The sequence below is a fragment of the Cryptomeria japonica genome, chromosome 11 (assembly GCF_030272615.1).
Source record: "Cryptomeria japonica chromosome 11, Sugi_1.0, whole genome shotgun sequence".
Taxonomy (NCBI): domain Eukaryota; kingdom Viridiplantae; phylum Streptophyta; class Pinopsida; order Cupressales; family Cupressaceae; genus Cryptomeria; species Cryptomeria japonica.
In genome coordinates, this window is record NC_081415.1 from 108438489 (window position 1) to 108463789 (window position 25301).

Genomic DNA, 25301 nt, shown 5'->3' on the forward strand with positions numbered 1-25301 from the left:
ATGTCAGATTCCGTTATGTCTAACAATTTTATGTCAGGTTTCAAAGCTAATGTATACTGAACGATATTGTACTAAATCTATTTGAGGTTAATAAAAATATTTGAGGAAAATCTTCTGTCTTATAATTTGAGTTCATAAGAAATTGTATAGAGTTTGATGAAATTGTATTGATTGTTAAAAGGTACAAAAACCAAAATACATAAATAACTTTAGGATCATTAAGCACAAAAGTTATTTTATATTATTCATTAAATTGCAATACAGTATCCAAAAAGTAAAGGGAAAAAACCCTGCATTGGGCAGTAACACAAAAAGTTATACCAAACATTGTCCAATGGCCAGTGGTATGGATGGAAATGCAATCTATAGAGGATATAAAATTTTACTAAGAATATTTGCAACATTCCAATACTCTCTTTCAGCAGCATTACCATCTCACAGTAAGGATTATGAGCAAATGCCCTTATAGGCCAAAATTCTTCTGAAGTAGACTGTGATTACGTTTATTGCCATTCACAACCCATGTAGCCCATGGGTATGCAACATATAGAACATAAATAATTTCACTAAGAAAATTCAGATCCTATCTCTCTAGCAGCATTACCACCTCACAGTGGGGTGTATGAGGAAACAAATCTACAGCCATCGCTTTTACTGGGCGGAAAGCTTCTGACATAGGCATGGATTTGGCACGCTGCCTAGCATGACCTAAGTTGCTCATATGTCTGAACCCTCGTGTATTCCCCTTCCCTTTCTCATTTTTCTCAGTTGATGGTGTGCAAAGTTCAATTGCATTTTCTAATAATGTCTCTGGATTACATGAGATATAGCTGCACATTCCAAACAAGACATTATAAGTACCTTCAATTCTCATCCCTATTCTTCGTTACATTTAAAATGCTTATTTATGTTTAAACGGATGGACCACCCAATCAATAGTATGATCATTGGATGGAATAGAACAGGGCTCTATGATTACTTACACAAGGCGTCGCAAGCATGGATGAGTGCGAAGAGCTTTGATGACCTATACAGTGTAAATCAAGAATTTCAGGGAAGTTAATCCAACCATGAAATTCATTCCATGTAGAAATCATGCATTCTTTAGACCCTAATAGAACATAAGAATCGAATTTACTTGGAATCTGAGTATACATACAGTAGGGTGTAGACCAGCACGTGGTGGGTCAACTATGGCAACAACATCATTAAACTGCTTTGGTGCACTATCATCCTTCTTGATTTCAGAATCACCATTTGTCTGAGAAGAGATACCTAAAGAGCTGGTGCCTTTGTTATCAAGTTCTTCACATTCCTTATCAACATTATTATCTTCTACATTTTTAGGCACTGAAGAATCGGACCTTTGTTCTTCAGATTGACTGGAGCATTCCTTTGTCATATTATCATTGCTCTTCTCACTGATATCTGCTTTGATATCAGATTCTGTCTGTGTTGTTATATCAAGATACTCTTTCAGCAAGGATTCCATCACATCTTCAGCCTGTATCACGTCCATAATGACTATGGCACATCAACTTTTTTACCAAAGATACCATCAGACAAGTACAATATTCATGGTTTCGAACAGAATACAAAAAAAATCCAGCTTTTCACTGGAAGTAAAAGTTCTCTAACCTTTGCACAAACAAACCGGCAGTTTTTTATACCATTAATTTCTGCATTCCTTTGAGCATCTGCGACAGCAGGGGCAATCATTTCAATTCCTACAACCTAACAAAAACACATCCATACATCAGTATAGCATATTTTACAATTTCTCTATACACTAATCTCATTGCTTCCATGAGAAATGAATACTACCAATCAGTTGCACAGGCAACTTGCTAGATGTCTTCTGATTTATTAGTTGAGATGAATACTGAAACATTATTAATAACCAAGTACACCTGCAGTGGTTTGGAAAAAAATTATTACCATGCCAGCACGGCTAGCTAGTGTCAAACCAATTGTGCCTGTCCCACAGCATACATCAAAAAGAAGTGTTGTAGGGCTAAGCTGAGCCCAATCACCAGCCAGGGAATAGAGTCTTTCGGCAGCAAGACTGTTAACCTAATAGCAGTTGCAAGTTATTTTAATTATATTATATAGGAATAATTTACAAAATTGTAAAGTACAATACTATAAAACTCATGTGACGACCAACCTGAAAAAAAGCAGTTGGTGATATACGGAAGCAAAGACTATTTATGTAATCATGAATTTGGCCTACAGGTTCTCTGCAATCACCCTCTACAATCTTACCCGCCACAACCTTAGGTAGATGTATTGGGAACAATGGAGCATCTGCAGGTGCTGCATTGGAAATACCCAAGTGGTCCTGCATAGAAAAATGCCATCAGAACGAAACAAACACACAAAAAGATGTGAATTTGAAATCCAAAAATTCAAGATTAGAATGACAACAGATAACATTCAATGATAAAAGAAACAAAGCATATGGACAAAACAGACCATATATATAATTTATAAATATACACGCACACACTTTTGGCAAGCATTTGTATCATTGCCAGGATTGTCAATCTTATGGGCAAATTAAAGATTGAAAGATAGGTAATGGAGTCCAGTTTCTACAGAGCTACTGTCAGCTGCTTCATATTCAATTCGTCAACAAGTTGACTTCATTCTCTCTAGAACGCACTTTTTGTATCATTCAGATTTTTCTCCATATATGCAAGATTTCTATCAATTTGAAGTTCATATGCTCCTTGACATCAAGAATGGTGTCCATGGAACAAATTGTTAGTGTTCAGTCCTCAGGCTTTCTTATTGAGCTCCTCACGAATAGAAGCAGCAGAAACAGAATGTAGCATTTCTTGAGGAATCAAGGGTGGCAAATTGAGGGAGACAGGAAGTAGAGTGGGATAACTTTTTCACACAGTAAACTTTACACCACTTATGTATGAACACCTCTGGAAAGCTTCAATTAAGACAGCACATTCTTCATTCTAAGCACCTTTGAGAAATTCAAGGGTATCAGTCATGTCAGTAAAGCAAGATTCAAAAGAGAAAGAAGGCAAGAAGATCCCAACCTTATTAATGTGATTTCTGAAACAATGTTCATTATTAATGAGGAAAATCATTTCAAACATCCAAAATGAGACATGAGAAACTGCAGAAAATGAGCCATCAGGCAGGCAAGGCATTCTCCTTGTAGAAGTTGAAACCTACAGTAAAATGATACTAAGCGTGACAAAAAAATATCAAAGAATGCAAATGGGCCACCAAATGTGGAAGTACCTGTTGTGACCATTTCACAACATCACCCCATCGAAATGGAGACCCTCCTTTCGGCTTTAGGTTTTGGGATTTTGCAGCATTCTAATTCTTGCAATTGGGTGACTAAGGCTAATATATGACAATTGCCTCATTTGATCAATACCTTGGATGGCAAGAGGTATGAGATGAGGAGTCAATCCGAGCATGGTAGGCAAGGAGGTTTGACAAGGTAAGTTAATTTGATGAAATTTGACTAATTATAGGGCATTCCTTTTGCCCTCTCAAAACCCTGAAAAACTTCCTTTGCTCTCCAAGAACCACGAAATCCTTCCTTTGCTAACACTGCCTTTGACCCCTTCAAGCTCCAATCTGGCCTACAATGCATTTTTTTTTTGACCTCTTAGAGATCCAATCTGGACAAAAGGGTTGTTTGAAGGCTAATTGAAGGTGATGCTTTGATGTTTTTGTAGTGATAAGCAGAACTTAAGCGAATGAAGCAAGTGTCCTGGACACTTCTTTTGGCTTGTCATGGCCACGACCTTTCCTTTGCTCATAAGCATCAATGATCAGCACAAAGTTTGGGTTTGAGATCGAAGCAAGGAAGGATCTTGATGAAAACAAGGTCTAGCTAATAATTCCAATAGATTTCCTTTGCCTCCTTGAAACACCGAAAAATTTCCTTTGCCTCCTTGAAACTCCGAAAAATTTCCTTTGCCTACCAAGAACCCTTAAATTCTTCCTTTGCCTCCCAAGATCCATTAAAAATTTCCTTTGCCTTATCAAAACCACGAAATTCTTCCTATGATCACACCCAGCCACGATAAAATAAGAGGAAATGTCAACACCTATCCCAAGGAAGAAGACGATTGAAGTGAAGGTGGCACCAAAGAGTAATCCCCATGCAAAATGATTAATGAAATAGCCAAGTCGGCCTCCTAGAGAATAAAAGAAAAGAATTTTGTAAAACAATATAAATGCAATCAAGTCGGCTTTAGGTGAAAAGATGCACCCCTTCAATTGGCACCTATAATGAGGCATTTTGATCATTTCATTTGATCAAGAGAAGAAAGACAAAACAAATTAATCCTTCATGTGCAGAGCAGCGATTTTTGTGCAGCAAATTTAATCAAAGCAAGGCAGATTCTTCCATCCATCTTCAGCGCCAGCGAACCCTGTCTATAATCAGCATCAGAGATCAAAGCTTTCTGGACAGTGAGTTCAACCTTAGCACCAGCAATAAACACACTAGATCAGCGATTTTGCATCAATAATCAGATTAGCATCAGCATTTGACATCACAGTCATAGTGAAAGCACATCAAAATAAGGGGTATTTTGCCAAATTGGAAATCAAATTAGAGATTACCAGCCACTTCTAAACTTGTTTGTAGGTCTGAATTGGATTTTGATTGATCAATTTCACTAAAATCAGACCTTAACTAGACACTTGTGCAGATTCAAGCTAATCATGTTTAAGAGAATTCATTCATAGGAGAGCATTTTATTGTATTTTGATCACCTAGTGTGCTTGAACACAATTCATTTTGGTTAGATGATCATTTTTCAGATTTAGGCAAATCTAGGGTTTATATCTATGCCTAAGGTTTTAGTAATATGCATCAATAATTTCCATGATTTTATCAACTTTTTGAAAAGAATTACTCACCTAGGGGCATTTTAATCATATCAATATCCTAACTTAGACAAGTCTCACAGGTAAAGCATGGCAGCCCCGAAGACTGGAGCAAGCACACGTCAAACCCTCATAAAGGAAGATTCAAGAGGTGAAGTGCTGGAAACCAAGATCACTTCCTTTTGGAGAAACATGGGACATACTAATCTTGGGCGATTTGATGTGAAGAAATTTCATAGCTCACTATACACAAGCAAACCTTCCGCAACAGCTAGGAAGATGATTGAGAGTGGAATGATCAAGGCAGCTGGTTTTCCTCCGGCCATACAATGCTATGAACTGATTGTTAAATGCGCTAAACACTATGATGCTCATATAAGGACAATAGTGGCACCTGATGTAAGAGTGCCTGCTTATCTATTTGAGGCGGCCATTAGTTAACCTTTCCACATACCTAAGCCAAGAAACATGATTTATAAAAGCATGGAAGGAGCTAAAGCAGTCTATGATGATGATCCTGAGAAATGTCTTGGAATCATCAATAAATACTGGCTATTGAAGAGTCAACCCGACATAAGCAAGGTTCCTACCAAGCTACATAGAGTTGATTTTAAGGAGGAATTCAGTGACTGAATCACTTTACTCAACCGAGTCATGAGAGCCTCTCGGGCATTCTACTTCGAGAATTGGATGCTCTTCTTCATAGAAACAATATCAAATGGGAAGGATATGATCAATTGGGCAAGGATTATTAGCAATAGCATTGACATACAATTGAAGAGACTCGTCTGCACTAAGACATTTCACATGAGCTCATATATCATATACTCTCTTGCCAGAAATTATGAGTATGCCGGATTGATGCATATAGGTCTAGTTGGAAGAGGAGCTGGAGAAATAAGAGCATTTGAATCATACAAACAGTTGCAACATCCTAGTAGGTCGCATCATAGGAGAGTCAATGACGCTTTCACTATGCATATCACAAGAACCCTACAAGGTGGAATCCATCAAAGATTATCTCCAGAGGCCTAGGAATTGGTCAAGAAATTTGGTGTTGGTTCATTCAGTTCCCAAAGTTTACATATATAAGAGTTCAAGGCTTCTCTTCCCCACCCTACATGTTGCCACGCTATCCTACGGATAAGATAGTGTTACTAGAAGTGGTAAGGCAGTTGGTGGCATATGATAAGGTGCAAAAGAATAGACACAAGACTGGCATTCCTTTTCCTATTTCGATTGGACAATCTATAGAAGTTTGCCCCTCTCTACCAGCAACTGACAACTCCGAAGAAGAATTGTCATCTTACTCATTTACGTATTATGTTTCTAGAGATAATTTTGATCCTCATGGAAACATAAGAAAGGCCAATGGGAGAAAGCATAAACATGAATGGCAACTAGAGGATTATTGGATGAACGCTCAAGATGATTTTGAAGTGAGAAGGACATGCTCTAGACTACCCATCGACATCATCCGAAGATGTAAAATCTTTAATGTTGCTGATCAAGCATAAGACAGCGGTAAACGTCTCCAGCCTACATACGAAAAGGAGAAAGACAAAGAAGTAAAAGTCAATTGGATTGATGTAGAGATCACAGATTTGAAGGATTTGATGAAGCCAGCCTTGGCCTACACATGCAAATGGGTAGATATCCAGCATCATAAACTGAAGGAACAAAATGTGCAATTGACATTTGACTTAATGGGAAGGGCAGACTTATCAGAGGACAATCAGGAAGATACAAGTGCAAGGGGAAGTACCACTCTTTCAACGCATCCCAAAGGTTCCAAGAGAAAAGAAAATCATGAGGAAGGATCATCATGTAAGAGACATAAATCAAACTCCAACCATCCTTCCACTAGTACCTCTTCCATGCACGAAGTAGAGATGAACCAAGATGAAGGCTGTGAGAACCAAAGACTTGAAGAAAACTTGAATCATGGAATGAATGAATCAATAGAATCTACAATCCCGAATGATACAATTGAGAAGCAAAACAAAGGGAAGCAGCCACAAGACCAAGACAATCTTGTTCCCCACATGCAAATGAGCAATGAGGATGAGGGTAATGAAGCTATAAATATAGAAGACGGTGATGAGACAACCTCTCCCCCTTGAGATGACCAATTACTTGAGGAAACACAAGTAGGAGAAGGAAGATCCGCTATCACAACATGGCTCAAAGAGAGGCTCACAAAAGAAGTAATAGCAGTGGAAGAAGAACCTTTGGGTGATTTGGATAGTCTTCTAAGTCAAACTCAAGAAATGACCGAAAAGAAGAAGGCAGCAAAGATGTCAAAAGTAATAAGGGATATTATAGGTTCTCGAGTCATACAAATCGCCACTCCAAGGGTAGATAAATTTGAAGGCGAGATCACAGCAAAAGAATACAATTTCGAAACTATTGATTTGGGTCCTCCTACAATTTGGAAACTAGAAGAGGGGAATACATGTTTGGCATCAGTTGTTTGTTATCTCTTGATTTTAGTTGTGGAGCCAAGAGTTGTCCGCAGGATAGATCCTAGGGAACAATACCTACCTTCGATCAGCATAACCGAGGAGGTGAAAGACCCTCTGAAGGGTTGCTTTGTGAGTGAGGAGCACTCAGCTTCTCACATCGGGCTTAAGGAGATTTTTCATATCAGTCATAATAGTTTGGGAGTTTGCTTCAGATTTTCACTAGTCACGATTTTGTCTTTGGGCATGTTAGATGCAAGTCTTCATAGTGGAGATCAGTGATTTGTCTAGAAAGGAGGACGATATTATTTGGAGGGCAAATCGAACTATATTGCTGTTGTTGGTTATCAGACATCCTTCATTCAGCAGCAAGGCCGACTATGGAGTGTTTCGATTAGGCATTGGAGAAACCTCAATTTAATGGATATTGCTTGATTCTTCATCATCTCAGCAAGGCGATTCATATCAGGTTCCTAAGGCATCATAATTTCATTGTATTTTCAGTTGTAAGCATGAGTCATGTGAGTTCCCCTTGTCCTCAGAAAATCTGAGAATTAATAAACATTATCAGTCAATGTGTTTTGAGTTTGTAATGATTCATTGAGCTAGTAAATGAATAAGGATCAAACATATAGGGCTGCACCATACATAATTGAATTCTGAGGTTGTATGTCACTCATTTGACAAAATGACAGCAAGTAGATATGCTTGATTATAAGCTTCATTGTTTCATAATACATTTGGGGTGGTTGTCCAAACATTTCTATATTATTATACTTCCCTTGTAAATGTTCTTACATGAAGAATTAGCGTTAGATATCCCTGATATCAATCTGAAACTAAGATCAGCAGACTAAAACAATGTTAGCCAAGTGTTTGATGAAATATCTAAGTGAAAAGAATTAGAAGTTTATATCAGAATTAGCAAGGGACATTACAGAACTGATGGGTTGGCAATGGAGAAACAGCTAGGCGACATACATGCACTCATGGTACTTGTTACCAAGACGAGAATTCGGGCCAAGATGGGAGACTACTTTTCTCTCGGCTATTGAGGAAGTCAATTATTTGGAAGAACAGTTGAAGAACCTGCCGACAGCTCCAGTAACCAAAATTGAATGCATAACGACTAGATTCATTGAATTTGTCAAAAGGGAAAAAGAAAAAGGCAACAAGATTCTAGATGACACTTTGCTATAATCCTATGTGGCAATGAATTTTCTTATTGGATGGTTTTTCCTCATAATTTGTGCCAAATGGATGTCACATTCCCATTGGCTAATGTTTTGGTGATGTTTATCTAGATAGGCTTTTTATTGTAGTAAATCCTAGTTAGGGTTTAGGTGGTGAAATCATGGCCTTTGATCTTCATTCAATCTTGGCCATTCGTTGTAATTGGGAGCACTATATAAGCCCCACTCATTTCCATTCGTAAGAGATTAGAAGTTTGGAGAATTGTTGCTTGATGCTGCAGAAGTTAATAAAATCGTTGAAGTGTTGGTGACTTGTTAAATTCTTGAGCATTTGCTTGTTTCTTCATACTTTTAAGGTAGAGTTTAATATTTAAAACAAAATAAAAATTTTAGTTTAGTTTAAGTATTAGAAGAATGAAAGACTCTTGTGCATGATTGAAGGTGAAGCTCCTTTGTCTGTAATACTAGCAGTTTGTTGATTGCAAATTTGCCTTGTGTAGTCAACTAGAGTTATTAGCTAAACTTAATTTCAATCACTACTTCTTTATCGATATGCTTTGTCTCGAAGGTGTCTATATTTTGGTGGTGGTTTGAAAATTATCAGCTATCCTTAGAAGATTGCACTATCTTTGTAGAGATGTTCACCGTATGTCAAAGCAGAGATCATTTGAGCTTCACTTAAAGTCGTCCATCATTCTTGCATTCTTAGTCTAGACTTGCTTTTCCAAACCTTAATCTCATTTGCATTTTTTTTATCAAATCGTAGCATTAAGTAAGAGAGTCACATTGCATATCAATTCAAAAAGGCATTCCTTGAGATCAAGACATCCATCTCTTAAGAAACAAATATGCAAGGCCCCTTGGATTACCAGCAATCACATCAACCATTGAGGTTATCCACGAGTCAAGACCTGACAGTAGAAACTTTGGAGTTGTCTCATTTGATCGCGAAGCATAGCATTTGAGAGACTTTATTCAAGAGAGGATAAGATACCTTGGTATTTTATTTTGAGTTTGAAGTGTCTAAAAAACACATCAACAGTACCTAGTACAACCATGGCCAAAATTAAAGGGCAACAAGAAACAAATTAAAAAAAAAACAAATCTCCTTGCAGTCAATCACTATGAGGAAACAAAACGTATATAGTAGATGAGGGCAGCATTTCACACATCTCTGCCACCCAAGTATTATCATCTTCTGTTCAATATCATTGGCTGCAGTCCAAACACAAGACTCAAAGCCATCCACTATTTCTTACTAAAATGAAAACATATTCACAAATTACGACACTGAATAAATACTAGCATCCAAGATCAATAGTAGGCATTAGATGTATTCATTTTCAATGTTTCGGTTCAGTGTTGTATGATGAAAAAGGCAACTACAAACAATATGACATGTAATGGGAAATTCCACGTTCTTATGAGAAAGAGACAGAATTCTTAGTCAAGCTTATGAAAGAGGCATTGTTCCTTTCAATTATATCCATGATATTCTTCAAGAAAAATAGTTCAGAATAAGAGGTATTTAAGGGCCACAGCTAGGCTCCCAATTCCTAAAGTTGAATGCTGACATTGTAGAGGGATAGTAAATAATTAATAATAATCAACATAAAATAGGATTCAGCTTTTTAAGATTTATATTTTGAAGACGATGTCAAAATCACCAAAAAAACATATTAAATGATTGAATCAAAGTTACTGCCTAAGATCATTTGAGGAACATTCTTCTCGGCATTAATCATTTGGACAAGAGTCTCTGGAGAGGGGCTATATCAAATCAGTGTAATTGTTGATCTGCAGCTTACTTGACTTAATATATATTGATTAAATTCAGTACATATCGTAACAGACAAGGTGCAATGTTCTGAAACTCTGTATTGTCTATGTTCTGCAAATAAATACAACGGAATGCTGCATTTTGTAATCTCAAAAAAAAAATTAGAAATAGTAATGATGCTTGCTCACTTTTGATGACGATGAGCTTCTTCTAGATTCACGTAAGAGCCAAGATAAACCCAGATTATTTTCATAATTTACAATTAAATAACAAAAGATAGAAGGATGGCTAGTTCTAGAGTTCAAGTCTAAAAAACTTAAGACCCCCATAGTATTTCAATTTGAATTGTATTCATCTTGACAATTCAACCCAGATTTAGAAATTGGATATAAGTGATACAAGCTCTCATATTTAAAAATGCCCTTAGATTTTCACAATACTTTTTGCCGAGTTACAACAAGAAACACTATTTGTTGTGTAGTTCAAATCCAAATACACCAATTTTCTGTCTGAGGCATTTGTACTTGGAGTGTGTGCACTATTACAGTATATCTTGATAAAGAAACCTAGGGCGGGAACCTTGACCTCTGTGTACAATTCAAACTAAACCAAGCATTGCTAGAAGATTATATGCCATGCAGTAATTCAGAAGTTTCAACTATACTTATGGACTTAAAACCTAATCCTCAGTCATTTAACAAATTTGTTCTCTAGCCATGGTGTTCCTGATTTGTTAGTCTTATCTAAGTACAATAAGACAACACTTGAAACTTCTGAATAATAATAAGTGTGCTGCTACACTTCAGATTAAAACTGCACTGCCTAAATGGATAGATATGTTGATATATCTATACCAATGTACCTTGAGAACTTAGTTGTCAAAATCTCCAACAGGTCTCCAAAAATCAGCCATCATCTAAACAGCACCATGCGCAGTTGGACAATGTTTAGTTACACATGTTACAGATAGAACTGTGAATAAGAAGGTGCTTTGACATGAAAAGTTTGCAGTTCCTTCACTGTTCCCAGCCGTAGAAAATCTTTACCAAAAACGGGGCATTGGCTTATCTGTTCCCAGTGTGCACATTTACTTTGTTCTGTTAATCAATAAGTAAAACAATTTTGGCAATTAATCACAGCACATAAGTCAAATTAACCTGTAGTAAATATTAAATTTGATTCTCCAATCTTTAATTTAATATGTTGGAACCTAATAAAAGTATTAATTCCACAAGCAAAAGATATGGTAGATGTTTTTTTTCTTGTTACAGTGACAGTTCATCAGTGGATAAAGTTAAGAACTGCACAAAAATAGCAGTAGAGTTAGTGTAACCATGATTGACAATGTTTTCTCAAAAAAATAATGGTTCATCAATATATAAGGAAAGGACCTGCACAAAAAGGGCAGTGAGTGGAAGTGGTGGAGAAGCTGTTGCTGCTGCGACTGTAAGTTCTTGAGCCATTCTCTTGAATTCACTTGACTTTAACTTCTCCTCAACACCTGCCGAGCAAATCTATGATTGAAACATTTCAGTTCAACAATATAATCACCTTTATATCACAACATTTTCAGCTTGTATACAAGAGTAGTGTTAAAGATGTGAGAAAACGTGTCAAAGCCATACTACAGCAAAACAAGTAATTCCTTAATTAACATACCTGCACAATAAGCATAACCTCAGCAATATTAGGCTGTTCATTTTCTGAGTTAGAAACCTGGATTGGGGCTCGTCCATCTCGAACCTGTTAATAGATGCTATCTATTAAACACATGACTACCTTACCTATACAAAATTATATAAATTTCTTTTAAGCAATAGATTCCAGATAAGCAAAGGGGAACACTCATATTTTCAGCATATTAATTTCAATCACAAAAACATTCTTAAGCACTTTTATCAAATAAAGACTATCATGTAATGATTTTTTTATAAAAGATTAAAAATTATTTTTAAAAATTAAATAGTTAACATGCTTGTATAGGCATAGCATCTGAAATCGACACATTTCAAATCCATGAATCAAGAAATCAGTGTTTGCCACATACGGGTAAACGATTAAACGCAGAAAGTAAATACACAAAACATAATGGAAATATATTAAAGAAACAGTCTCTATATTAATTCAACAGTCCATATACATCAAGTGCCATAACATCATATTTGATACCACTATTCTGATGCCACTTCAAAGGAAAGGTACGCAATATATAATACCCGAAGGGGTGCGACCAACCGTCGCATCCAACTGCCCTTCGGGACGACTAACTAACTGACTGTCATAACTCATTATTACCGACGACAACATAAACATAATATGACAACATAACATAATGATTATTCTCGGCAACATCATCCCCCCCAAGAAAAGAAGTCGTCTCTGGACGACTTAATACAAAATAGAGATGGCATTAAACAGAACCAAGCTAGAGAACTACAGGAACTGCTGATGCTAGTCGAGCCCGGAACTCATACACCTGTTGCATCCTCGCCTGAAAACCCTTTTCTGCTACCATCAAACTTGTCTGCAAAACACGCTTTTTAGTCTCAGCCTCCACCAACTACTACTCAAATGATATTGTCTCCCTAGCCAATTTGTCCTCGATAGCCACCTGCGCTGCCCTCTCGGCATCCAACTCCTGGGTATGCTGAGCTAAGTCTCACGCTACTCCTGCCTCCAACCTGGTGGTCAACTCCTCCTGAGCCCTCTGTGCATCCACCAAGGCAACCTCTCGTCCAGCCGAGACATACTCCGAGTTCCTCAAAGCATACCATTCATGCCGGGAAGTGGCCACAACCCTCTAGCACAAAGGCTAGGAGACGCCTCAAATCCTTCATCACACTTCCCAAAGGTTGATAACTGAACTGAATAACTCCTGGTGCCATATGACTTCGCGTGCCTACAATGCCTTCCCTCAGACTTTGTTTGTTCGCAACCTCCAAATCCGTCTCCCTCTACGGCTTATGGCTTCCCGCCAATGCTGAGCTTCAGGCTTCTTTCTCACAGTATGAGACAACCCAACAATTACCTTGCCTTCTCGGATGCCCTTCACCCAACTCAAAAAATGTATTGTAGCTCAAAAATAAACTGGGGTCCTGGGGGCAGTGCCCCCAGCGGGATCGAGAGGCAGCCCCCCTCGCGGGTTGTAAATTTGATTTAGTATAGCCTCCTCCGCCTCCAATCGGCTGGAAGTACCCATCATACCCTTCGCCTTCGCCCTTTCTCGTATCTCTTTCTCAATTTCTTCTCGTGCTTCCCGTACCCTTCACTTCTCCATCTCCAAGTCTGGGCACATTGCATGTCTGGCTTGGGCGCGGGTTACGGCCAGCACTTCCTCTTCTTTGGTTTCCTCGATACCGGACTTCTTGTAGGTGGCGTCTTCGTGGTCTCCCGGTCCGCACCATTTGCACAAATATTGTGTGGCCTCTCCCTTCGGGCAGTCTCGGGCAAAGTGCCCCCATTGGTTACACGCTCTACATTGTACCATTGGTTGACCTTTGGAGTCGTAGTGGATCCGGCTCCTTGTATTGTTATTGATGTTTCGTCCTCCTCACCGGTTATCTCGATAGCCTCCTGATGTTGCATTGTTGTTCACCTAGGAGCTGCCGGTACTGCTCGATGTAGTTGGTTGTTCCTACATAAGCAATACTTGTTGGTTTCGTGTTTTCATGTTGTAGGGGCATTCCCTAGTGGCATGCCCCATCAACTAGCATATATCACAATAGACCTTCTTTTGGCAAGAGCCTTTCGTGTGGCCGTCCGTCTTACATTCCGTGCACCAAAGCTCCCCTTCATCGGTCTTGCTCGGACCTCCCTTCATAACCTTCAGCTCTTTCATCATCCTCAGCATGTCCTTCTGCAAGGCTTGCACCTTTTTGCCGAACTCGCCATCGCTGCTGCTTCCCTCGGAAGAGTCATCATCCTCGGACGAGCTATCCTTCTTTTTTTTCTTGGATGTCTTGGTCTCGAGCTCAAGATCCATCACTCTATTATATGCATCTTCGTACAAGGTTGGTGGAACAATTTTCATCTTCTTCCGGATGGAGTGTTTCAATCCCTCCACGAACCATCTCTTTTTCAACCCATCTGCTGGTTGACTCTCCATTTTCCCCAATAGTTCCTTTAGCCGCCGACTATAGGCTCGGATAGTCTCGTTCTTGTTCTACTTTGTGCCATAGATTTCCGCTACTATTTCATTGTCATCTCTAAGGAGGCGGAACTCTATCCCGAACTCCTTCTTCAAGTCGGGCCATGTGCCGACTTTGGCCTTATTCATATCTGAGTACCAGTCGATGGCCACTCCCCTTAAGGTTGCTGGAAATTGTGTTACCCATTCGTCCTAGTCGGTAACATCGTTCGCTGACCATATGGTTTCGCAAGTGCGGCAATGGCGGACGGGATCTTCCTTCTCGTCGCCATTGAACTTCGGCAGCATCTTCTTACTTGCCATCCCACCGCTAGGTCTCGCTCCTCTGGTGCCTTGTGTGCTTGTACCTAGTGATCCTCCGCCTCCGCCTCCGCCTCCTACACCTAACCCTCCACTCGTGGGTTCTCCAGAGAAGGTTGTTGACCCCAAATGGAACAAATTGCCTCCCGTACGGCACCCTTGTGCTCCGTCGGCACCGTCGGCCGTACTGTCACCTTTGGTCGTCTCCCTCCGATTGTCCTCTAAAATGGACAAGTTCTTTAGTAGGTCTCTAGTAGCGTCGATCAAGTTTAGACTTCGCCTTGTTTGTTCCACCAACTCTTCGCGACTTCTTACCCTACGGTGGTGTTCTGGCGAACTGTAGAGTTCTCCTTCGGCACCCTCTGTGACTCCTAGGTTCCCTTCGGGCAACCCTACGACAGTGTAGAGAGTGTAATTCTCTCCGTCTATCTCTACCTCTACAACCTCCATGACACCTCCTGGGTTCCCTTCGAGCAACCCTCGGTCGGTCGTCCCTCGGCAAGCTGCCTTAGCCTACGCCTTCGTTATATTTGTCGTCTGAGATTCAACACTCTTTGTGCCACTTCCCATTCGTCACTTTGTATCTTTTTATTTTTATTCTTATTTAGTATATTTGGCATAAATCACTTCCCTACATAGCAAGCACACACCATGTACACAAAAAAAAACTTTTTTTTTTTTTATTTTGCCTTTCGGCCACTATTTATATCAACAGTGTGTCGGGATTATTACAGGGTTCAATTTCCCCTTCACCTCTTGCCATCACGCTCTGCGTCCCACGACAATTGTTCCGTTTGCACGTCGTCGGCCTCTAGGTTAATCTCACCGACGGGTAGGCTCATTGTGTCCGTACGCCATCCACTCCTTCCTTTCCCGAGTATGTCTAGGCAACGGTGCCAAATGTTTGCCACATACGGGTAAACAATTAAACGCAGAAAGTAAATACACAGAACATAATGGAAATATATTAAAGAACCAGTCTCTGTATTAATTCAACAGTCCATATACATCAAGTGCCATAACATCACATTTGATACCACTATTCTGATGCCACTTCGAAGGAAAGGTACGCAATATATAATACCCGAAGGGGTGCGACCAACCGTCGCATCCAACTGCCCTTCGGGACAACTAACTAACTGACTGCCGTAACTCATTATTACCGACGACAACATAAACATAATATGACAACATAACATAATGATTATTCCCGGCAACAATCAGCCCATCAAATCTTATTAAGGCTTGAGAACAACCTTCAAAAAGCAATCAGCCCATCAAAGCTTATTAAAGCTAATTTGTTTTAACTAGTGCATTCATGAGCAGAGGCTAGGATTCAGCAAGCAGTGGGAAGGGCCATGACAGTATCTGCTGATAAGGATGGCAACATGGGGAAGGAGGTAGCTTGTGACCACATCTATTTAGGGAAGTCTGCAGATATCAGTAGTTCTTTGTTTCTGAGATTATTTTGAACCTCTTGTAAACCTGTTGTGTCCCCATCTAAACATTCCAGATCTAATTGATTGATGTCCTATGGATGTGGTGTTGGGCTCCTCTGAAAGGATTCTTGATCTGGTCTGAATGTGATGCGGAGTGCTGCTGTAGAAGTTATGCAAAAGTTGGATCTGCCAGATGAGTAGATGATTTACCATGCCTGCAAGAATGCCTGCAACCCTTTTCATTCTTGTGGGGAATTCTGTTTGCCGTGCTGACCTCTTAAAGGAGGAAGGGTCTCCAACACCAGTTTGTTTAAACTAATAAACCCTCTGTGGCTGTGTTGAAGGGATCTAAGATTCATATTGACACTAATGTGGTACCTCAGGAGGGTGCTAGGCTTTATTTTTGTGATATCCTCCTTAACATGGCAGTCTCTCTAACTGATTTGTTTCTCACAGAAGATTCTGTGGCAAAGATGTCTTTGGTGCATGAGTATAATTACTTGGATTGCATAGTTCTCAGTGGATATTATCTTCTTGGCTGGAAATCAAGATGGCTCATATCTTTTGTCTTTCTAAAGATTCTTTTTAATTCACCTGAGGACCAGACTTTTGTTGAGATAATTCGATATTCGATATATTAACAAAGGAGATGATGGCTCTTTAAATAGATATTACATGATGATATATCTAAAAAGAAACAATCGTCAACTGAAGACGAAAATATAAACTAACTAAACTAAAAAAGATGACCATCATAGAACATTACATTATTTTAACACCCTACCTTAATGGTCATCGTACGAACTACCCTACAACCCTACAGAAGACAATCTGCAGGCCTTTTGATCACAAACGCAAAGAAGGCTGCCCCTTCACCTCAGAACACACTGCTGCTGCTGAGACCCTCCCTGGATCTATAGAATGTTAATGATCAAGAGTACCAGAATTCTTCCAATTAGATGCAACACTCACATGTGAATTACCGAATCGTCACACATGAATTATTGAGCCAAAAAAAGAAAACTGAAACCACGATTTTGAGGAAAAATTGGCAAACCCTCCAAACAGCAACAAACACGATTTTGTAAAAAACCGCAAAAACTTTTGCAGATGAGCACTAAGCATTGTTCACTCCAGCAACTCCAAAACAAGTTGCAAGATACCACATTTGTAGATGTTTGCACCAGCAACTCCAAGTGCAACCCAAAACAAACTGCAAAAAACCATGATTTTTGTTAAAAAAACCGTCAAACCCTGAAAACTGAAGTTACAAATCATCATTTTTGTGGAAAAAAAGGGTACAAAACCCTAAAAACGGGAACACCCATCATAATTTTTTTGTGGAAAAAAATTAGAAAACCCCCCAATAATTTTTTAGTAGAAAAAAATTATAAAACCCAAATAACCAAAATCCCATGCAAACTTTGCAAATTGCAAATGATACACGATTTTTGAGGAGAAAAATCGATCAAAACCAAACAATAATTTTTTAAGGAAAAAAAATTATAAAACCTAGAATGATTTTTTGTGGACAAATTATAAAAACCCAAAATAATATTTTGCGGACAAATTATAAAACCCATTAGGTAATTTTTGAAGAAAAATTATAAAATCCCTAGCTGCTGGAGACAAAGCCATGATTTAAAAAAAAATTGTCAAAAAAACAAATTCCAGTTGCAGCCGCGAGTAGATCCGACTCAAAAAAAAAAAACTCCGTCACATTGAAGAAAATCCTTCAAATGCAGGTAGGAAACGAAACCCTAGGTCGGGACTAGACACGAAGGGCATAGATTGCAAAAGGTCATACACACAAAAATTGCCACCCAACAAGAGAAATTGCTGCCAAAACCAAGTCACGAAAAAAGAATAGAACGCACGCAAGGTCACAGGTAAAAATAACTGTCCAAAAATGTCATCGAGCGAAATAATCGCACGAAATTTATGCGCAGACCCATCACAAGCAAAAATCTCAGGAAAATAAACTATCGTCGAAGATATGCAAATAGTGCCCAGAAAACGGATGCAGAAAAAAATCATGCTGCTCAGACGAACCCCAACGCAAGAGGATGCGGGACCAGAAAAAACGCACAGGCTGGTTCTTCAAACCTGTCGCACCCCGCAGGAAAACCCTAACACGACTCTTTCAGACAAAGCACCTCCACCAAGTTCCACCAAAAATCTTCTTCAGACCAAAAACTTGATTTCTCTATACTGAGGAAACCCACAAAAACCATTGAAAGAAAAAATGTCACAAAGAAGCCTCACAGAAAACTCCTTTGAAAACCCTCGAATTAAAGGAAATAGCCCACAAATATTTTTCATAAAAAAATCGAAAAAAAATTCGAGAAATAAATTCCAGGTAAAGGCATATGAATTTTTATTAAAAAGTTTGTCAAATTCTAAAAAATCCCATCAACCCGCCCATGATACCATGTTCAGATAATTTGATATTCAATATATTAACAAAGGAGATGATGACTCTTTAAATAGAAATTACATGACGATGTTTCTAAAAAGAAACAATCGTTAACTAAAGACAAAAATAGAAACTAACTAAACTAAACAAGATGACCATTATAGAACATTAAATTATTTTAATAACTTGTGTGGAGTCATGGACCATGGTTTCGTGGGAGATCTAATTTGTTTATATGTCCTTGGCACTCTTTCTTTGATCCTGATCGAATTTCTTTCTCAAAGGTTCCACTTTTGAATCCAAGTCTGCAATATTATGTTGGCATGTACATCTGTGAAGATGATTCAGCTATTGGCAAAGAAGACAGGTGCCTTTGTCAAAATTGGTTCAGACCTAGAAGGATCATTCAGTGGCTTTGCCAAGGTCTATGTGTATGTGGATATTTCATGTCCTATTTTTCACTATTATAAAATCCATTCTTCTCTTGCTATTTTGTTACAATATGTGGATTATAAGGTATTATCCATGAGATGCTTAAGTGCGACCCGATTGGGCATCAACACTCAATCTGTTCTTAGTGGATGCTTCCGAGGGGTTAAGTTAAGTTACAGAAATGGATTCCAGAATAGGATTTTGTTTGTAGGAATCATGGATGACTGTTGCTATGTCAACATGGAGGAGAATTGCATCAGAGCTCAATATGACCACCTTCTTAGTGGATGCTTCAGAGGGGCATGGTTATGTTACAGAAATGGGTTCCAGAAGAGGATTTTGTTTGCAGGAATCATGGATGACTCTTGCCTTGTCAACAGAGGAGAATTGCTTACTTCGGAGTGGAATGTGTTGGAATGTTTCAGAGGAATCACTCATGGAAATTGTTGCCAGTTAGCACTCCTAAGAAAAGAAGGGGTTGTAATTTAAAAGCAGAACTTCAATTGGAAGCTCAAGAAATGATTGATGAAGGATTCTAGTGAATGATGGAGGGCCTCCTCACCCATAGGAATAGGAGGATGCCTGTCACCAATGCTTGAGTTGTTTCTTTTGTCTGATTTTCTTAGGTTTTACCCTCTACTTCTTCTCTTGTTTCTATGCCTGTTTGGCATTGCTTTCGTTGGTGTGTTGACTGGATGTGTTATGTCCAGTGCTCCCTGGGGATGCATCCCCTGCCTTGGCACCCCCATCCCCGTCCTCGAAACATTGCATGGACTTGGGGACGTGGGATCCCATTGTCTAAGACAGACCCTTATGCTAGCAGTGACTCAAACTCGAGCTCCGATTTTAATGCAGACCTACAATTTGCATTTACTGATTAGGGACAGCCATATATTTTCTGTCTTTTTGTCATTTTATAATTGAATATAATGTCCCCTTTTGTAAATGCCCTAGTTTTGCCCTAAGATCACAATATCAAGCTCATTGAAAACATAATCCATAAAATAGATCTTTCCTAGCAGGGTTAGGAATATAAACTTAATCATAAGATATTTATAATTTTATTGAGGAAATTCAACCATAGGGAAGCTAGTATAAGGTGACTTGATGCGGTGCCCAAGAGATCCTCTAACCTAGGCCCAAGAGGGGATATACCATCCCTCTTGGCCTCATGTGGCCCTTTGCCATCCATATAAGGTGGTGTACCTAGTGAGGTGTCATATAATGTTCCCCTTCATCATGCCATCAAATTCCACTCCCTATTATTGGACTCCTTAGTATATTGATCCACCATGATAGAGGGTTGGGGTGCATTTATAATAGGGTGTCCCAAAAGTCCTTCCCTTATAAGCCCAAGGGCGATACTCCATGCACCTCCTTGGCCTCATGGGACCACCAATCAACCACCATGAGATGGCATACATAGAAGAGGACCTCATCGTTGTTTCCCCTCCTTGTAATCCCATACTATTCTTATCATGGCTGATTGTAGCATTTAAACAAACATATAAAGAATTTCACAGTGTGCCTTATATTCTATATATACAATAAATCATACAATAACATCATATTCCTAGACTGTATACACATTGTTCATGAGTGAGCAATTTAAGATTCATTATGCTATTAGCTATATATATCACAAGAATTCCATACCAAATCACGGTTATAACATCAAACTTTTGTAAGCCTGAATTCTGGTTATTTATATCGGATATGATTCTCTTCAATCTACTCTTTAGAAAGATCTTCAATGAATGTATAAACGTCCTCCCAAAAGTACTTACTTATACCCCCTTGACATGCCTTTTCATTGAGAGGTTATGCTCATTCAACCTGGTCGGCCAGCATATATAATATTTAATTTGCATTTAAAAACTTCACCAAAAGGGGCGCCAAAAACAAGGGAGGGACAGCCCTAGCAGTGCTTGAATATTATATTTTTATTTAAATTCACTTACCCTTCAACTTTGGGCACTCAAACAGCCTAGGTCAGCCATTATAACAAATTATTTTTATTTATGAATTTTCTCCTTCAATTTTGGGTGCTTGAACTAGAAGGTCAGCCCTAGCATCATACATATTTATATTGCTTTGCAGAACAAAGGGAGATCGGTCCAAATTTCTGGTTTCATTTATTAATTGCTCCTTATAATTGATCATTCCAAATCATAATTACCTTTATCCTGGTCAGCCCCTTGCATTATTTAATTACTCATGCTTATAAATCTGCAACTAGGTTTAGAACTGCTGCATCTAGGGTTTAGGACTGCTATGATCAGGGTTCTAATACTGCTGTGACCAGGGGGTATGACATTGAAACTAAGAGCCTTTGGGCATTTCTTATAATTCTTGTATAATAATTAATATGTATGCACATTGACAATGAAAGCATTTGAATTTTGTTGATTTGCTTGTCAATTCCCATGTGAAATCTCATTTCAAGTCTAATGTTATGCATTAAGCTTCTACAATGTCTATGATGAATGCTTTATCAATGTTAAGATAATGTATTCAAAATTCCCATGTGGAATCTCAATTCAAGTCTAATGTTATGCATTAAGCTTCTACAATGTCTATGATGAATGCTTTATCAATGTTAAGATAATGTATTCGAAATTTTTCTATTTATTTTTTCTAAATTTCCCTATTTTTTTGTTGTCATCCCCTGCACACATTGACAATGAAAGCATTTGAATTTTGTTGATTTGTTTGTCATTCCCAAGTGAAATCTCAATTCAAGTATAACGTTATGTATTAAGCTTCTACAATGTCTATGATGAATGCTTTATCAATTGATGATATCAGTTTTCCACAATCCATTATCAATTGATGATATCATTTTTCCACAATCCATTATGTTTCTTGTCGCATTTTCTGGATTTGATTGTGTTTCTCTTTTTGCATCAACGATTCAAATCACGCTCTGTGATTCATCATCAGAATGATAGAGCACTCAAGGAGTAGAAAGATGGATTGTTGCAGACCAGGGGTGACTAAAAAAATGTGGAGCGGAGAGATGGGAAGGGAGAGGTTACACATGGCAAGAAGTGGTTGGAAGGAAAAAAAAAATGTTGGTACAAAAAGAAAAATTTAATTAATAACAAGAACCAAAAACCAAAAGAAATAGACCAAGAGAAAAGGAAAGAGAGGCACAACTAAGAGACTAAAAGACAAATTATAAATATATAACCAAGAACTTAATAATAATAAAATAACCAAGGCCTAAACAATGAAGATAAAATAAAATGAAACGAGAGAAAAAAGAGGAAAATAAAGCAAACCACTAATTACTACAAAACCAACTAGAAAATTGTTAAATAGATAGAAAATCTAGTCTATTAAATGGGAAAAAAAAGAAGGCAAGAGATATGCTAAAAGTACTCTTTGGATGTATATTATATATATTGACGCATAAATTATTAGTAAGTATGGCAAACATTACCAAATAAGTGCATAAAATGGAAGAAAGTTTATAAATTGAAAATGTGATATCAAACAAGATAAGATTATAATGTTTAACGAATCAGTCTAAGAGTGAATGACATAAATTAATGAAAACAAAGTAAAACTATAAGCAAAAGAACACATAAATAATATAAACCATACAATTAAAAGAATATAATAAACAAACCTTATACATAAATGATCATAAATTACAATGGATTCATATAATTAATTATGGCTATAATATACAAATATACAAATCCATTAATAAATGATTATTTATTATGCTTTATCAATGTTATGATATGAATATTTGAAATTTCTCTATGTTATTTAAAATTTCCCCAATTTTTATTGCCGTACCCTATAGTCCCCTAAAAGATGGCCCAAAAGTACCCACATACACATCCCGCTGTCCCCTACAGTCCCCGAACCCGAAACTTGCAGGAATATAGATTCTGTCAACAAGTAGAGATTGTATTTTGGGTGGTTGAGGTTTTAAGAGTTCCTCATCCATGAGGTTCTTAATGTGGACACTTGAGTTCAAATCCCCATAGGGACATCTAACATGGAATTCTAAGTTGTGACTCTTTGTCTTCAATGGTTAGTTTCAAATGTGGATTGGTTTTTCAATAAAGTGGATTTCTTAGTGATTTTGTCTTCCATAGGTCGTTTCTAATGTGTTTGCTCACAAGGAGTTTGTAGCAATCCCTACTAAGTGCTAGCAAGAGCTTGTGTTGGTCTCGTGTTGACGCTTGTATAAGTAGAATATTTGTAAACAATATGCAATATTATAAAAAAGAGTGATGAACAGTCACTTATACTAAGAGGGGGAGGGAGGTGAATCAATGTAAGGCAATCTTCTACTTATTAACAACCACAATAATGACACACACAAGATCCACACAATTAAGAACACAAGATTTATGTGGAAACTCATTTGGGGAAAAAACCAAGAAGGACCACTTGGACCTATTGTCCAAATCCAGCCACAACAAAAATAAAGTGATCTTACAATATTTGCAGGCACCAACCCACTAGAGATACCAATCCACACTTACAGAATTTGTAGGCACCAACTTACTAGAGACATTGTTGATGCATGTTTTGTGACACTCACCAACACAGAATAAAATACCAAGTATTCTATCCTCCCTTGAACAAGGAAACCTCAAATGCTAAACAATGTTATCAAATAAGGCAACCCCAAGGTTTACAATGCGAACAATGTGACTTTATGATGGATAGACTCACTAAATGATATGATTTTGTTTATCTCACAAAAGGACTTAGACTTCCCTACAACACTAGAATACTTGACTTGAACTTTAAATAAAAGACAAAAGATAAGGATTTAGAGAAATTTAATCTAAACACCTAAGGTCAATGATGATAATAGATAATGCTAGATAGACGAATTCCTTAAATCAAGCTTTGCTTCGCCATGATAACAACACCTACACAAAATTGATGCGATCTCCAAAGGTAGTGAATGATTTTCATTATTACGATCATCCATTCAAATACCCAATGCTAGCGCAATCTAAATGAACATTCACAATCAAACTATTGCTTAAATGAGGTTCAAACTAACCATACACAACAATTTGCAATCAACAAACTACAAATGGTATGAACCTAGGAATTCATCAAATATCTCCACATTTCACCATTACAATCAATGAACTTCAACTAAAGCTTGAGAAGTAGAAACCATGCAAAATGTTGAAACAACACACAAAGATCCACCATATCTTCAACAAAAATTGTAGATTAATTCCATCATAGTCTTGGCAACAATTTTTTATCTCCTCCTACTACTACTACTTCTATTATATTCTCCTATTATTAACATCTAATATTAACTCTTACAAATGAGAAGGCAAAGCCTTATATAGAGTTCTTGATCACAAATGAAGGGCCCAAGTTCATTTCATATCAACAGCCAAGATAGTTCTATGAAACCCTAAAGTTGAAGTAGTTACAACTACCACCTACATACATTTAATGTCCTCCAATGAGATAATTACATTGCTTTAAATGTATGACCTTTTAGGTGAAGGAACAATAAGAAAATAAGTTGTAACATTTAATTTGTGCCTTCTGCATGTCTACTTGTCCTTCATGGGATGAGTCAGGTTCAATGAACTTGGACAAATTATCCTTGAATTATTTGATTGGTTGATGATGAATGGGCACCACCTCAACTTGCTTGTCTTGTAGACTTCATCTTTTGGGATGAGTCAGGTTCAATGAACTTGGACAAATTAACCTTGAATTATTTGATTGGTTGATGATGAATGGGCGCCATCTCAACTTTCTTGTCTTGTAGACTTCTTCATCTTTTCTTGTAAACTTTCTTCTCTCATCATCATAAAGAAGTCGATGCATCTCTAGCCATATCTCTTGATACTCAACATCATCCAACTTTTTGACTGTTTGTGATGGCTCATTTTCCCAAATTGCATCACCTCCATCATACTTTCTATCTCCAACGAATGAATTTCTAACTTTGATTAACTCTTTTGGAGCTATCTTCCTTGAAATTTCTTCAGCTTGCATGCTCCTTAGAGAGTCATCTTGTCTTGATCTTCATCATGTCATAGTTGAGCAATCCCCCATATTGTAATGCTCTTCATGTTGTAATGTCTCGTGCTTGTGCATCTTGATGTTGCCTTGCATTGATCCTATTGAGTCCTTCACCATGATCTTGGATGTCGTTATAGAATCCTTCATTGTTGTAGAGCAATGTTGTTCATTTTCCTCATCTTGGAATGTCGATCTTGTCTTTCTTGGTGTAATTCGATCCT

The 25301-nt window shown here is 37.9% G+C and overlaps 1 protein-coding gene across 1 annotated transcript in view; it reads right to left on the minus strand.

The window, feature by feature from the left end:
* Positions 1 to 218: 218 nt before the first annotated feature.
* Positions 219 to 25301, minus strand: part of LOC131037601 (zinc finger CCCH domain-containing protein 24) — a 139885-nt gene continuing 114802 nt past the window's right edge. The window contains exons 8-15 of the mRNA XM_057969784.2: positions 11970 to 12053; positions 11702 to 11824; positions 2168 to 2341; positions 1939 to 2073; positions 1639 to 1734; positions 1160 to 1504; positions 984 to 1027; positions 219 to 830 (exon numbers count right to left, since the gene is read on the minus strand). Of these exons, the coding sequence (XP_057825767.2) occupies positions 584 to 830; positions 984 to 1027; positions 1160 to 1504; positions 1639 to 1734; positions 1939 to 2073; positions 2168 to 2341; positions 11702 to 11824; positions 11970 to 12053 (1248 nt within the window). The 3' untranslated portion in view covers positions 219 to 583. The remainder of the gene's footprint in view (positions 831 to 983; positions 1028 to 1159; positions 1505 to 1638; positions 1735 to 1938; positions 2074 to 2167; positions 2342 to 11701; positions 11825 to 11969; positions 12054 to 25301) is intronic.